The sequence below is a fragment of the Zootoca vivipara genome, chromosome 6 (assembly GCF_963506605.1).
Source record: "Zootoca vivipara chromosome 6, rZooViv1.1, whole genome shotgun sequence".
In the NCBI taxonomy this organism is placed as follows: Eukaryota; Metazoa; Chordata; class Lepidosauria; order Squamata; family Lacertidae; genus Zootoca; species Zootoca vivipara.
This window is the reverse complement of record NC_083281.1, coordinates 77,863,151-77,876,433: the sequence shown is the minus strand read 5'-3', so window position 1 is coordinate 77,876,433 and position 13,283 is coordinate 77,863,151. Positions and strand designations below refer to the sequence as shown.

Sequence of the window (13,283 nt, the reverse complement as noted above, 5' to 3'; positions counted from 1 at the left end):
AGAAGTTGTTGGATTACAACTCCCATCGTTCCCTGCCAGCATGACCAATGGCCAGGCAGTATGGGCATTGTCCAACAACATCTGGGGGACACAAGTTCCTCATTCCTGATCTTGAGTTTGCTTTCTTCCTCTTCGCTTCCATCCCTCATTCCTGTATCTGTGTCTAAGCCTGAAGGTAAAGGTAAAGGGATCCCTGACCATTAGGTCCAGCCGTGACCGACTCTGGGGTTGTGGCGCTCATCTCGCGTTATTGGCCGAGGGAGCCGGTGTACAGCTTCCGGGTCATGTCGCCAGCATGACAAAGCCGCTTCTGGCGAACCAGAGCAGCACACGGAAACGGCGTTTACCTCCCCGCTGTAGCGGTTCCTATTTATCTACTTGCACTTTGACGTGCTTTCGAACTGCTAGGTTGGCAGGAGCAGGGACCGAGCAACGGGAGCTCACCCCGTCGCAGGGATTCGAACTGCTGACTTTCTGATCAGCCAGCCCTAGGCTCTGTGGTTTAACCCACAGCGCCACCTGCGTCCCATAAGCCTGAAGGTAGCGGAGTTTATATTTGCAAGACACCTTGGGAACCTATTCCCAGTGGGATAAAATGCATTAAATATATAGGGTTGTAGCTAACCTTAGTCCTTCTAACTGTGTTTTACTGCGCTTGATGTTTTAATCTGTTGGAAGCCGCCCAGAGTGGCTCAGGCAACCCAGTCAGATGGGCAACAAACAAACAAACAAATTTTCAGAATTGACCCACTGAAATTAACAACCATGCCTAACTTGGGTCCATTGCTTTTAGTGGGTCTGCTTTGAGTAGGATTAACACAGAATATAGCCCATAATGCTTATTTTGTTACATGCCACCCCAGTCTCTGAGGAGTGAGAGACTCCAGGGTTCAAAAGGGCTTTTTCCAGGGTTCAATTTCCTTGGAATGAAGGTCACTGGAGATGATGCCTTTAGAATATATTGTTTATTTGTACCTACAACCTGAGCATAGGATGGAAGGGCTCACAGCATTAACTCCCCAACAGATATTGCTTCTCTATTAGGTTTCCTTTGGGAAGTCCCAAAGTCCAGCATGGAGCAAGTTAAGTCTCTGTGTCTCCAGCTTCCAGACTGCTTCGGGTTCCTTTGCCACAACTCTGGCCTATAGTTCTCCAGTGTGGCAGCCCACCTGTTTTTCCTCTATGGTAAAATAGCAACTTCTTTTGCCATGCTAAATCACGGTACTTAACAGCCAAAGGTATTGACTTGATGAAGGAACTGGTTTGGCAAGCTTGCTCTTCTGCATTCTACCCCAACAGATACATTCTACCCCTTCAATAATTGGAAGGGACTTGGGGGGTATTATCCAGACTTGACCCCACACTCCCCAAAATCACAACAATATATTTGCTTTGGAAATGCTTTGAATTCTGTGCTTTTGGCAGGAGCGACCGGGCCCGATGGATCAGGGCTTTGATGCACAGGGAAGACAAGGAGAAGGACACTGCCAGCAAAGGAGGTACAACTTATTATTATTATTTGAAAATCTTGCGCTTCACTTAAAAAGAGCTTGCTGTATTTATGGAGAGCTGAACTGAGTCTTGAATAGTGGCTCTAAAACAGGGCTGGAGCTCCTTCCCTCCACCCCCTTGTTGTTGGGCTCTAAAGTTGTCATTGTCCCCCTCCAGGGCTGGATTAAGTGGTTGCATCCAGTGCTGTGCTTATAGAATCACAGAACTGTAGAGTTGGAAGGGACCCTGGGGGGTCATCTAGTCCAGGCATCCCCAAACTGCGGCCCTCCAGATGTTTTGGCCTACAACTCCCATGATCCCTAGCTAACAGGACCAGTGGTCGGGGAAGATGGGAATTGTAGTCCAAAACATCTGGAGAGCCAAAGTTTGGGGATGCCTGATCTAGTCCAACCCCCTAGAATGCAGGAATCTCAACCAAAGAATCCCCGACAGATTACCATCCAACTTCTGTTTAAAAACCTCCAGTGAAGGAGAGTGCACTTTCCAAGGGCGTCCGTTCTATTTAATGGTACGCTGGTTCCACTGGCAAAATCCTTTGCAACTGCGGAATGTTGTTGCCCAAGAGAACATTTAAGCAGGTTTCTAGAGTGCACAACAAGCTCCTGTGCCTTCCTTTGGATTCCTCTGTTGTGCAGTATTAAAACTTGCCTTATCTGCGACTGCTAAAGCCCTTGTTCTAGTGGATGGAGATCACTGGGAATAGCCCATCCTGAGGCCCTAAGCCCAGGGGTAGCCAACATGCTGCCCTCTGGATGTTTTTGGTGGACTACAACTCCCATCATCCCTAACCATTGACCATGATGGGAGATGTAGTCTCATGATGTCTGGAGGGCAGCACCTTGGCCATGCCTGTTGCAAGCTATCAGCATCAGCATCATAATTATTATTAGCATTCTTGTTGTTAGCAGTGTTAGCATTTATCGGTTGCTTTTTCCACAAGAGGTGACCCAAAGCAGCTTACAAAATGGTGCAAATATTAAGCCCGGTGTATAAAAACCAGAACCAAATGAAAACCTAAAACCACCTGTCCATTTTATATATAAAAGGCAGGTCAAATACAGAGCCCCCACCCCACTGGAAGATTAAAAAAAGGGAGCCTATTGTCCTCCAGAGGAAGGGCCCACATCATGGATTAAAATAAAAGTTTTTTGCCTGGCATCTAAACATAGATGATGTTTCAAGTTACAGATGTTCCCATCTGCTTCCTCAAAGAGCAGGCCCGAATGTGCTGTTCTACTTTTGAAGCCAGCCTGAAGGTGCTTCTCACTGCAAAGGATCAAAAAAATCTGGGCGTATTCCAACCCCTTACCTGAAAGAGGGGAGCCATTCAGGCAGGTCAGGTTCTCTGCAAGGGGGTGGGGTGTTGGTCTTGGCCAGGGGTCCCCAAAATAAGGCCCGGGGGCTGGCTGCGGCCCAATCGCCTTCTAGATCGGCCCGCAGACGGTCCGGGAATCAGCATTTTTTTGCATGAGTAGAATGTGTCCTTTTATTTAAAATGCATTTCTGGGTTATTTGTGGGGCATAGGAATTCGTTCATTCATATATTTTTTTCAAAATATAGTCTGGCCCCCCACAAGGTCTGAGGGACAGTGAACCGGCCCCCTGCTGAAAAAGTTTGCTGACCCCTGGTCTTGGCTCTGCCCCTTTAAGAGGTGCCTTGCCCTCTGTTCTCCCCGAGGGGGAGAGGAGGGGGGGGAGGACAGTGCTAAATAAGGAATGTGACTTTTTTCCACCCTTGAGTGCAGAGAGCAAAAATCCAAAAAGGAACTGAGATTAGTGCTCCCTCTGGTGGTTCAAGCAGAGTTTGGCTGTCTAGGGGAGAGCTCAATTTGAGAGAATATAGCAAGTTGACTTTCTGCTGTTGCAAATGTTCAGTGTTTGCAGGAAATTGAGCACTTTCGTGTTTTCATTCCGCCGCCTTATGCTGAGTCTGTCCTTTGGTCCATCTAGCTCATAGCTCAGTTGGTGGAGCATGAGACTTTCAGGGTCATGGGTTCGAGCCCCAGTCGGGCAGAAGGTCCTGTGTTGCAGGGGGTTGGACTAGATGACCCTCAGGGTGCCTTCCAACTCCACAGTTCTATGATTCTATTACGTGCAGTGTGGCACTTCAGGGTTACAAGCCTGCCTGGACTTGCTTAGGAATTGAACCTGGGACCTTCTGCATGCAAAGCATCTGCTCTGTCACTGAGATGCAACCCCTCCCTTTGTTGGCAGCAGGCCAGGCAGGAAGCCGACAGGTTGTACAGACCGGCATCCCCCCCCCCCATTTTAATAGGTTGGTTTGCTTTCCAAGGGAAACCCAAAGTGTTTGATGAGCAAACCAGGAAACGGTTCAGTTAATGGAAAGTATTGGAATGAAAAGTCAATATAACAAAACCATAGCATAGCATCAAAGCAGAAAACATAAACCATAGCATCAAAATAGAAAGCAAGTTGCATCGAAATTCATGTCAATGCAATCTTTGGATCTAAACTCAAAAGTTGTGTTCTCCCTCCTCTATTTAAGGCAGTATCTTCTGACTACCAGTCGCTGTGAATCTCAGGCGGGGAGAGCTGCTGTTTCACTCAGGCCCTGCTTGTGGGCATAATGAGCATCTGCTTGGCCATTGGATTAAATGAGCCATTGGCCTGATTCAGCAGCCGGAGTCTCCTTATGTAATTGATTCCCTAATGTCTCAAAGCCTCCCTGCTTGACCAGCTTCCCCAAATCTCTACAGGCAGGCTAGCCAAAGGGATGCCTGCTCCCCAGAAGACGGCCAAAAGCTGAATGTTAATGCAGTGTGGGAATAACTATCTCTCTTGAAAGTCTTTTGCCTGCCAAACTGAAAATTGTGCTTTTGGAATGGAAGAGAGGGAGAGGGGGACTTTGACAGAAGCATTCCCTATATCTTTGCCTAATATTTCCCACGTGTCTTTGGTTCAATGCATTTCAACCGGATGAAGGAGGGCCCCCCACAACTCGGGAGCTGGGGACCTGCCTTGCAGGCATCAGTCCCCAGGTTCAATCCCCACACATTTGATGCTCCTCTAATAACAAACGCAGGTGGCCCCTGCCCTGCCGACAAAAATGGTGCCACTGAGAGATGTGAGGGGAGATATTGGCAGAGCTTGGAATAATCTCAAGGTCTGCAGAAGTACAAACACACGCTCTTAAAGGAAAGGTCCAATGAGGATTGAGCATTATGAATAGCCACTGAATGTTGCCCGTTGAGCGGAGAAAGGAAAACAGGACGTTGATGTGGTGGGAGGCAGTTTTGACCTACTTCAGCTCCGTAGACTAGGAGTAGGGAATCTTGGGTCCGTGGGTCAAGGCTCTCAAGTCCCACCTGTCTTGCGCCTGATGTCAGGTAAGTGCAGGCCTCCGAAGGAGCAACCAGGAGCTTAAAATGAGCTCTCTTGATTGTTCCTTTGCTGGAGAATGGCACATTCCTACCACCCAATGACTGGTTTTCATTTCAGTTTTAATTTGTATACCATATTTCTATTTTACAATACCCAAGGCAGTTTACAAGCTGAAGAGAAACAAAGATTGTATGCCTTAAAACAATCTAATCCAATGCAAAAATATGATAATAGAACATAACTTTAAAATAAGCAACTTATATCAAATAAAGTAATATTCAACAATCCATTAGAATGGTATAGAATATTAAATATCAGCATATGAAAATTAAACAGAAATCCACTCTTAACAACAATAATAAATAATTTCTAAACTATAATCTGTAAAACAATGGCAAGTCACAGTGCATAAATTAATAATTTTTTTACTAATATCAGCAGTGGGAGCATGCCTTACTGCAGGAAAGGGAAGCAGTTTCCACTGAATGAGGACCGCTTCTCCTTCCCGGTTTTGCTCCTTGAACCTCCACTTCTCAGAGGTTCAAAGAGCAGCACGGGGTTGTTTGCACTTTGCTTTGAAGTCCTGACTAATGGGGCTTCAAAGCAAAGCATCACCTGAAGTTATCACATTGTTGGGTGGGTGACAGGTGAGCAGTCCCACCCATCTTCCACTAAATGACACTGTGACATCAGGTGATGGTGTGCTTTGGCCTGGCAGGCGTGGGGAGATAATCTGCTAGCCAGATAAAGGTTCTCCACCTGTGCCTTGTAGTATCTTTGCGAAGGGCATGACTGGCAAGAACCTAGAATGAGAGAAATTCTACTAGGACATGAGTGCATACTGCAGCATTTATTTTTCTTTGCATCTCCCACTTATATTCTTATCATTAAACTGATTTTGAACTTCATGCTTTTAAAGGGTTTTTTTTTCTAAAAGGAGAGGAGGGAGATAGGAATGCTTGCATTGTTCTTTTTCTTCTATCTCTCTCTTTGCCCTTTTATCCCTACATTGCCACTCACTCTGTGTCCCTCTGTTTCTCCAAGATCTCAAGCAGGTGGAGATTGTACGGGCTTACTTGGCCAAGCAGACGGATGAGATTTCCCTCCAGCAAGGCGATGTTGTCCTTGTCCTGACCAGGGAGGAAGGTAAGTGTGCTCTGGAAAGAGATCGGTTTCCAGAGGTAGATTTACGGGCCCTGGTTTGAGAGGACCTGGAGTAAGATCTGCCAGGGATTTACGCCCAGTCTGTAGGTGTGATTGTGGGGTGTGTATGTGAGGAACCTCCCCGGACGCTATATCTACACTCTTCTCAAGTGTCCTTGCCCAGCTGAAACATGTCCTTCAACTGTGATTTTGCCTGGATGGGTGTAGAGACTTTTTAATGGCTGGAATCTATGCCCTATTTGTTGCCTCTGGCCCTGCCAGCTGCTGGCCCCTGGAAGATTACTAATGAGGGAATGTGGCCCTCAGGACTTGGGGAGAGAGAGAAATCACCACCACCTGTGCAGTGAATATAATTGAAAACAGAAGGTTTTTCTCTCTTAACAAAATGCCACTTCAGAAAGACTGAGTTAAGAAAACTATGATTGATAGCCTCCATATCTATATACAGCATAATAGATTTTTAAAAATTGCAAGTCCGTACAGTTAACGCTGCTGTGTGGCTTCTTAAAGGTGTCTTGAGAATAATCATGTTTGTACTACAAGAGATATAAATATCTTGTGTTGGAAACTTTTAGAACTACTCCAGTTACGATGTTTTTATACCAAGGCCTAGGACTGCAAATGTTTGGCTGCTGAAATAGACTTCACATTGAAACACATCTGTCCAAGGAGCCGTTTGATTTACAAGCAGAATATAGGAATGATTTTTATTTTTTAAAAAATGTTTTGTAGCCTATGTGGAAAATTAAAGGTTTGTATTTATGTTTGCAGAAGCTGCAGCTGAATGTTTTAGCTTAACTTTGCTCCTTTGAAGTGGAGGCAATAACGAATGTGATGCCAGGCTAGGAGCAGTGGATCAAATCCCCCTTCTCTCTCCTCCTCCTCGCAGGCTGGTACTTAGGTGAGCGTCTACGTGATGGCGAGAAGGGCTGGTTCCCGCAAGCCTGTGCCCAGGAGATCACCAACCGCAGCACCGTGGAGCGCAATGTTCAGCGCATGGAACGGTTGCGCATAGAGACAGATGTGTGAAAGCTGGAGCATGTCGAACATTAGTCCGCTGGAGCACTTGGGACACAAAGCCAGCGGTAGGGCCTGGGAAGGCAGACCTGCCTCTCAGTGTCCCTCCTGGGTCGGAAGTGAGCTCTTGCCTGCCTCGTAAGGTGGTTGCCGTCCAAAAAGATGAATGACCTTCCAGCCGTGCCGCGCAATGGACGCACCTTTGTTGGGAGACCATCTGGGTTGAGGCATTTCCCCCCCTTCCCTCCCCCTCCAAAAAAAGGACACCGTTGTTCACCCGGGTGTCTGAAGATGGCATTTCGCTGTCGTTCTTCGCCCCTGCCCTAGAGGTCCTCCTTGGGTATTATCTTCTGTGGTCTGTTGTTGGTTGTTAAGATGTTCTTTCCAGATTCATGTCAGCATCTCATAATGATGTGTATGTGTGTGTGTTGTGGAAGCTGCAACGCTCAGGGAAAATGGGGTTATGTGACCCTCCCACCAATTGTAGAAGCTGGCTTTTAATTTTGCCCCCACCCCCAAACCCACAGCCACGAGGACACATTCCTGTGCAATCAGTTCAATGTTTGCAGAGCCTCACACCTCCCTCCACCCTCCTTTGCCAATTTGCACAGATGTGGCGAATCCAATATACGTTCATGAGCCATTAAGCCATTGCACCTCGGTAGTGCTGTGCGATGCTTATAGTTGGAAGAACAATGCCTTTGAAAACTTTTGAATGGACTCCTCCTAGTCTGAATACTTTGCGCTAGCACCATTTTATTCTTTTTAGCATGTTGGTTTCCAGTGTGACCTTTACGGTGCAACCCTAAACATGTCTTGCACAAAAGTAAGCCCCCGCTGAGTTCAGTGAGGCTTACTTTTAGGCAAGTGTGCATGGGCTTGTAGCCTTATTTATCTTGGCTGCCTTTTGACACATGTCTAGCTTGTGAGCTACAATGAATTTGGGTTTAGTATCTAATGCTGACTCTTGGGTGTACTGGTTTTTAAATCATTTTTGTTCGGGGCATCTTAAAAAGTGCTCCTGCCTTTTATACAGTATGTGTAACTCTTTTTTTAAACTTCATAGTTAACAAACACCCCCTCCAAGTAGTTTGTTTTCCTGTGTCTGACCGCTGTAATTATCCTGCGCGTTCTGGATCTACATGAGTTTAGCAAGTGGACCGGAGTGGTTTTGATTGGGACAAATTGCATTGCTATAGTAACCCTGTTTCTTGCAGTTCCTGTGAGCTCGGAGGGTAGTTTTAGAAAATGAGTGGTGTGTCTTGCTGTATATCTATTTAAGCTGATTAAACTCTTGTATGATTTGGAACGAGGTGCGGAGGATTTGTTATTTCTACACAGGAAAACCATTGGTCCATCTAGCTCAGTATTGTCTACACTGACTGGCAGCAGCTCTCCGCAGTTTCAGGAAGGTATCCCTCTCCCAGCCCTGCCCAGAGATGTTGGGGATTGAACCTGAGACCTTCTGCATGCCAAGCAGGTGCTCTCACCACTGAACCTTCCTACTTCAACCCAGGATCTGAAGCTTTTGCTTTAAGGGGTAGGGTACCCAAGAAGTTGTTCAGACCTGGGGTGCATTGAGATGTGGTGTGGATTGTATTGGTCATAGCAATGACATTTCTGTCTCAGTTTCTAATCTTCCTTTTCTACTGCAGGAAATTACAGCGCAAAAAACTCTTGCCGTTTTCCAGGTTGACAGAGTTGCAAACGGATATTTTGTGGAAGCAATTAACACAGAACTTCCACTAGATTTCCAAAAGGGGCCTTTATGCCACGTGAAAGAACACACAAGATGTGAAATGGCTCAGGTAAGGAAATGGAACAAAATGCTGTCTTGGTTAGATTTCACATACAAATGTTTGAAACTAAAGCGGTGTTTCTTACATCGTTTGCCCTGCAGTTTTTGTTTCAAGGAGGCTTTCCCTAAAGTGTGGCCCGGTCACTTTGTGGAAAAACACTACCATAATTATAGAGTTGGAAGGGATTCCAAGGGTCATCGAGTCCAGCCCGCTGCAGTGCAGTCATCATAGCTAAATAACCCCTGACAGGCACCCATCCAACCTCTGTTGAAAAACCTCTAGCAAAGAAGAGATCCTCGCCATGAGACAGCCCCCATTCCACTGTATGGTACAGTTGTGGAAATGGGCTTAGCTGACTTGAGCTTGTAATCTTTAACATTTTTATCTTTCTTGCATCTTATTTGTAATTAGCTGTCGGGACGTACGGTTGGGAAGCGGTTCATAAATCTGCAAATAATCTGTTGTAAAAAGCTGTCTGTGTGTGCTTAGGGGCAATGCCCTAAAGCAGGCATCCCCAAACTGCGGCCCTCCAGATGTTTTGGCCTACAACTCCTATGATCCCTAGCTAACAGGACCAGTGGTCAGGGATGATGGGAATTGTAGTCCAAAACATCTGGAGGGCCGATGTTTGGGGATGCCTGCCCTAAAGCTCCTAAATTTAAGCACCAGGACAGAACTTTATTTTTGCAAGCTTCTAAAATGTGTTTTTAAAAACCTTGCCGACTGATTTTTAAAATGATCTAACATATTTGTATCCTTTTTTAAAATGATATTACTTAAAACATCTGTATAGCACTGTCAAGTATTCAGAGCAGTTCGTATTCAGGCCCCGAATGCAGTCTTCGCAAGAACCCTGTAAGGTAAGTCAGTATTACCATGACACACACACCCCATATTGCAGATTATTGCAGGGCGGGGAGCAGGTTGAAGCTGAGAGAACAGCTTCCTTAACGCTACCCAGCAAACTTGCAGCACATGAAGAATTTGTAACAGGGACATCCTGCTGTGCAAGCTCAGTTTCTTAGGCCACTTTCCTATTCCCTGCAGCTGGGAAGTAAGGTCCACTGAATTCTGCAGGGCTGCCTTCTGAGTATACCTGAACACTATATTACCTGGACACTGAGGTCCAGCGCCGAAGGCCTTCTGGCGGTTTCCTCACTGTGAGAAGTGAGGTTGCAGGGAACCAGGCAGAGGGCCTTCTTGGTGGCGGTGCCCTGTGGAACGCCCTCCCATCAGATGTCAAAGAAATAAACAACCGTATGACATTTAGAAGACATCTGAAGGCAGCCCTGTTTAGGGAAGTTTTTAATGACTGATGTTTTGATTTATTTTTAAGCTTCTGTTGGAAGCCGCCCAGAGTGGCTGGGGAAACCCAGCCAGATGGGTGGGGTAGAAATAATAATAATAATAATAAATTATTATTATTATTATTATTATTATTATTATTATTATTATTATTGAGTAGATGTGAATAAGACCGTGTGTTAGTCACTTTGCACTTGATGATTTTTAATCATAAAATCAGCTCAAGGCCAGAACTGGTGATGGGGAGGAGGTACGTTAGAATTCTCCTGATAAAGATGTGGGCAATGACATGAGAACATAAGAAGAGACTGCTGGATCAGGCCAATGGCCCATCCAATCCAGATTCTTGTTCTCACATTCGCTGTCCCAGATCCCTGTGGGAAGTTTGCAAGTGGAACCTGATTGCAAGTGCAACCTCCCCACCTGTGGTTTCCAGCAACTGCTGGTACTGTGTTTCTCCAAAAATACGCCATATCCCCAAAATAAGCCACACTCCGAAAATAAGCCATACCCCAAAAATAAGCCATAGTGATAGGCAGTTTAACCTTGTAGGTTAAACTGTACCATACTTAATTTTCTAAAAAAAAATAAGACATCCCCTGAAAATAAGCCACCGTGTTTTTTTTTGAGGAAAAATAAATATAAGACGGTGTCTTATTTTTGGAGAAACACTGTATGCAGAAGCATGCACTGCCTCTGGTCGCAGAGACAGAGCTTAGCAGCCATCATTCGCCTTGCTTTCGGTGAATTTGTCTCATCCTTTATTAGAGCCATTCAGGTTGGTGGTAATCGGAATTCTAGAACTAGGGAGGACAGAGAGGCCATCTGTGTATGCAACGTGATTATTGTTATTTTGGGCGGTGGGGGGGGGAACCCCAAATAATTTTTTATTTTTGTGTTGGACATAATACTGTGTGGCCCAAAAATCCTTCACGGAGGATAGCATAAAGTGTGTATATAAATATAAATATATATATTTTTAATAGAAGCAAGTAACAACATTATAATTTTGTCAGACATATGGCAATATGTTCTGCAGTATTTGCAGCTGGAAAAAAACCCAAAGATCTGTAAACCGGTGGCAGGATCAAGTCAGAGGTCATGGGTTGTGTCCAAATCTTAGTCCAACACAAAGTCAATGTAATGGGCATGACTGGCTTAAGTCCATTATTTTCCACGGATCTGCTTGGGGGTAAAACACAACTCTGAGGGAACAGGAAAGAGGGTTGATAGCAGGTAGGTGCCGCTTTTGAAAACAGGCTATGGCATTATGGACAAAGGAGCACTAATCTTGCAAATAACAACTTCCATTAAGCTGAACAGGCAAAACTCTGCTCTATTAAATTTTAGCTGGGGGAAGTTTCTGGTGGGTTGTCCCCAGACACAAATATGAAAGCTAAAACCTTCACATATAAAACACTGTACAGCTCCACAGTTTCTGATTACTTTCTAAAGCCGGGTTCAAGTTCTTATGCATGACACACGATAAAATCTCAGTGGTGATGGTGAGTTCTTTCTCTCTCTCTCTCTCTCTCTCTCTCTCTCTCTCTCTCTCTCTCTCTCTCTCTCTCTCTCTCTCTCTCTCTCTCTCTCTCTCTCTGCTACAGTAGCTCAGTTTTTAACTTGCTCTCTTTTTATTTCCCAAGACTTAGCCCTTGTAAAAAGGAGCTTGGGCAGTGAGCATTTCCCATGTCTCCTGGCTCAGTGGAGTTCCTTATCGGAGGCACTAGGAACTTCTGTTTTCCAGATTGGCAATGGATGGTCAAGGTAAGTTGATGCCTTTGCTGTAAACCTACCTCGCCTTTCACAAGATAAAAGATTGAGGGAAAGGGTGAAGGTGTGTGTTTGGGGGTGAAATTCCTGAATTGTTTGGTTGTTGCTCTCCTGTGATTAACCAATTTCTGTGGTTAATCGCTACTTTAAAAAGGAAAACTTCTCTAGGTGTTCAGCCTTCAGGATCTAACCCCTCCATGCAGGCTGATAAAATCCTGTCCTTTTCATCCTGTCTTGGTTCCCAAATTTATTTTTAAGCAGAGTCTTCACCAAAGTACTTCATTGCAAGTACAATGTAGGCTGTCGGACACGCAGCAGAAAGTTTGTGGGCCACCAAGCATGTTTCAGAATCGGCAGAGTTCCAAGTTTCTGTTTAAAAACAGCAAGTAGCTTTCCCTCATGGCTGTATAGGGAAAGGCCAGGCAAAAAAAGCTTATAAAGTCTCTAAAACAAGGAGGAAAAAGCACTTTAAAAAACAAACCAACAACCATAGGGCTGCATGAATTAATCTAACAAGCTTTTTAGCTCTTGCTCTGAACAAGTTCCATAGTCTTTTCCATCTTCCATGATGGGAAAACAAGGATTGCAGCAGAAGAGATGTCCCTATAGCATTTCACAAGCTCTTGCCTCTTGCAATCTCTCTCTGATGATATATTGGTGAGGGCTGATGGGTGTTGTAGTCCAAAACGGCAGGAGAGCACCAGGTTGGCGAAAGGTGGATTAGCTCTCGCCCCTCATGGAGCAATGAGCATCAATTCAGCTTATGCAAAGCCAGGCAGTTAAAACAAACTTCCCCAAGTCTGATGTGTTTAGGCTTTAGATTTCAGGCTTCATAGCTCCTTTGTATACGCAAAAGGCAGCCTAAAGTAAGCAACCCAACAGACCATCTCAGGCTGGCTGGTGCATCTGCAGACTCCGGAGTGGCAGAGCTTGACAAATGAGGTGCCAGGCTATGATTCTTCTACAAATCCCTTAGGCCGGATCATGGAAAGGCAGCAAAACAGCCTGCACCTTTGTAGTGCCATGTTTTTGCACCTGGGGCCTTCTGGGAGTTAAAGGGAGCTATCCTCTTCTCTCCCAGCAGCTTGCCACTCTCAAGCTCTTGGCTAGCTAGTATGGGGGCTGTGGAGATCATTCTATCTCAAGTGCCAGTGATGTTGTGTTTCAAACACACACACTTCCACCCTCTGTCTCCCACACTTTCCAGAGGCTACACAGACCCATAGGGCCTTTTGCATAGCATGTATGAAGATGCAACTTTTGATACACCTGCCCATAAATAATACCTTTACATAAATACAGAATCCTGCTATTAATAATTCCAGGCAAACAAGAATAACTCGTAATTACAAGCTTTTGCTCTTTTTAAGT

At 45.3% G+C, this 13,283-nt stretch overlaps 1 protein-coding gene across 5 annotated transcripts in view; it reads left to right on the top strand.

The window, feature by feature from the left end:
* The window catches only part of ARHGEF16 (Rho guanine nucleotide exchange factor 16), a 40,546-nt gene that overhangs the window by 26,478 nt on the left and 785 nt on the right, over nt 1–13,283 (top strand). Inside the window, exons 13-17 of one of the 5 annotated variants that reach the window (XR_004692887.2) lie at nt 1,426–1,499; nt 5,899–6,000; nt 6,908–8,843; nt 9,628–9,694; nt 11,786–11,906. Coding sequence is in view for 1 of the 5 variants with exons in the window: in XM_035121085.2 (XP_034976976.2) it covers nt 1,426–1,499; nt 5,899–6,000; nt 6,908–7,047 (316 nt within the window). In the remaining 4 variants the exon portion in view is untranslated. Of the gene's footprint in view, nt 1–1,425; nt 1,500–5,898; nt 6,001–6,907; nt 11,907–13,283 lie in introns of those variants that run through there. The other 4 variants (XR_009557811.1, XR_009557810.1, XR_009557812.1 and 1 more) reach the window with 4 other exon arrangements.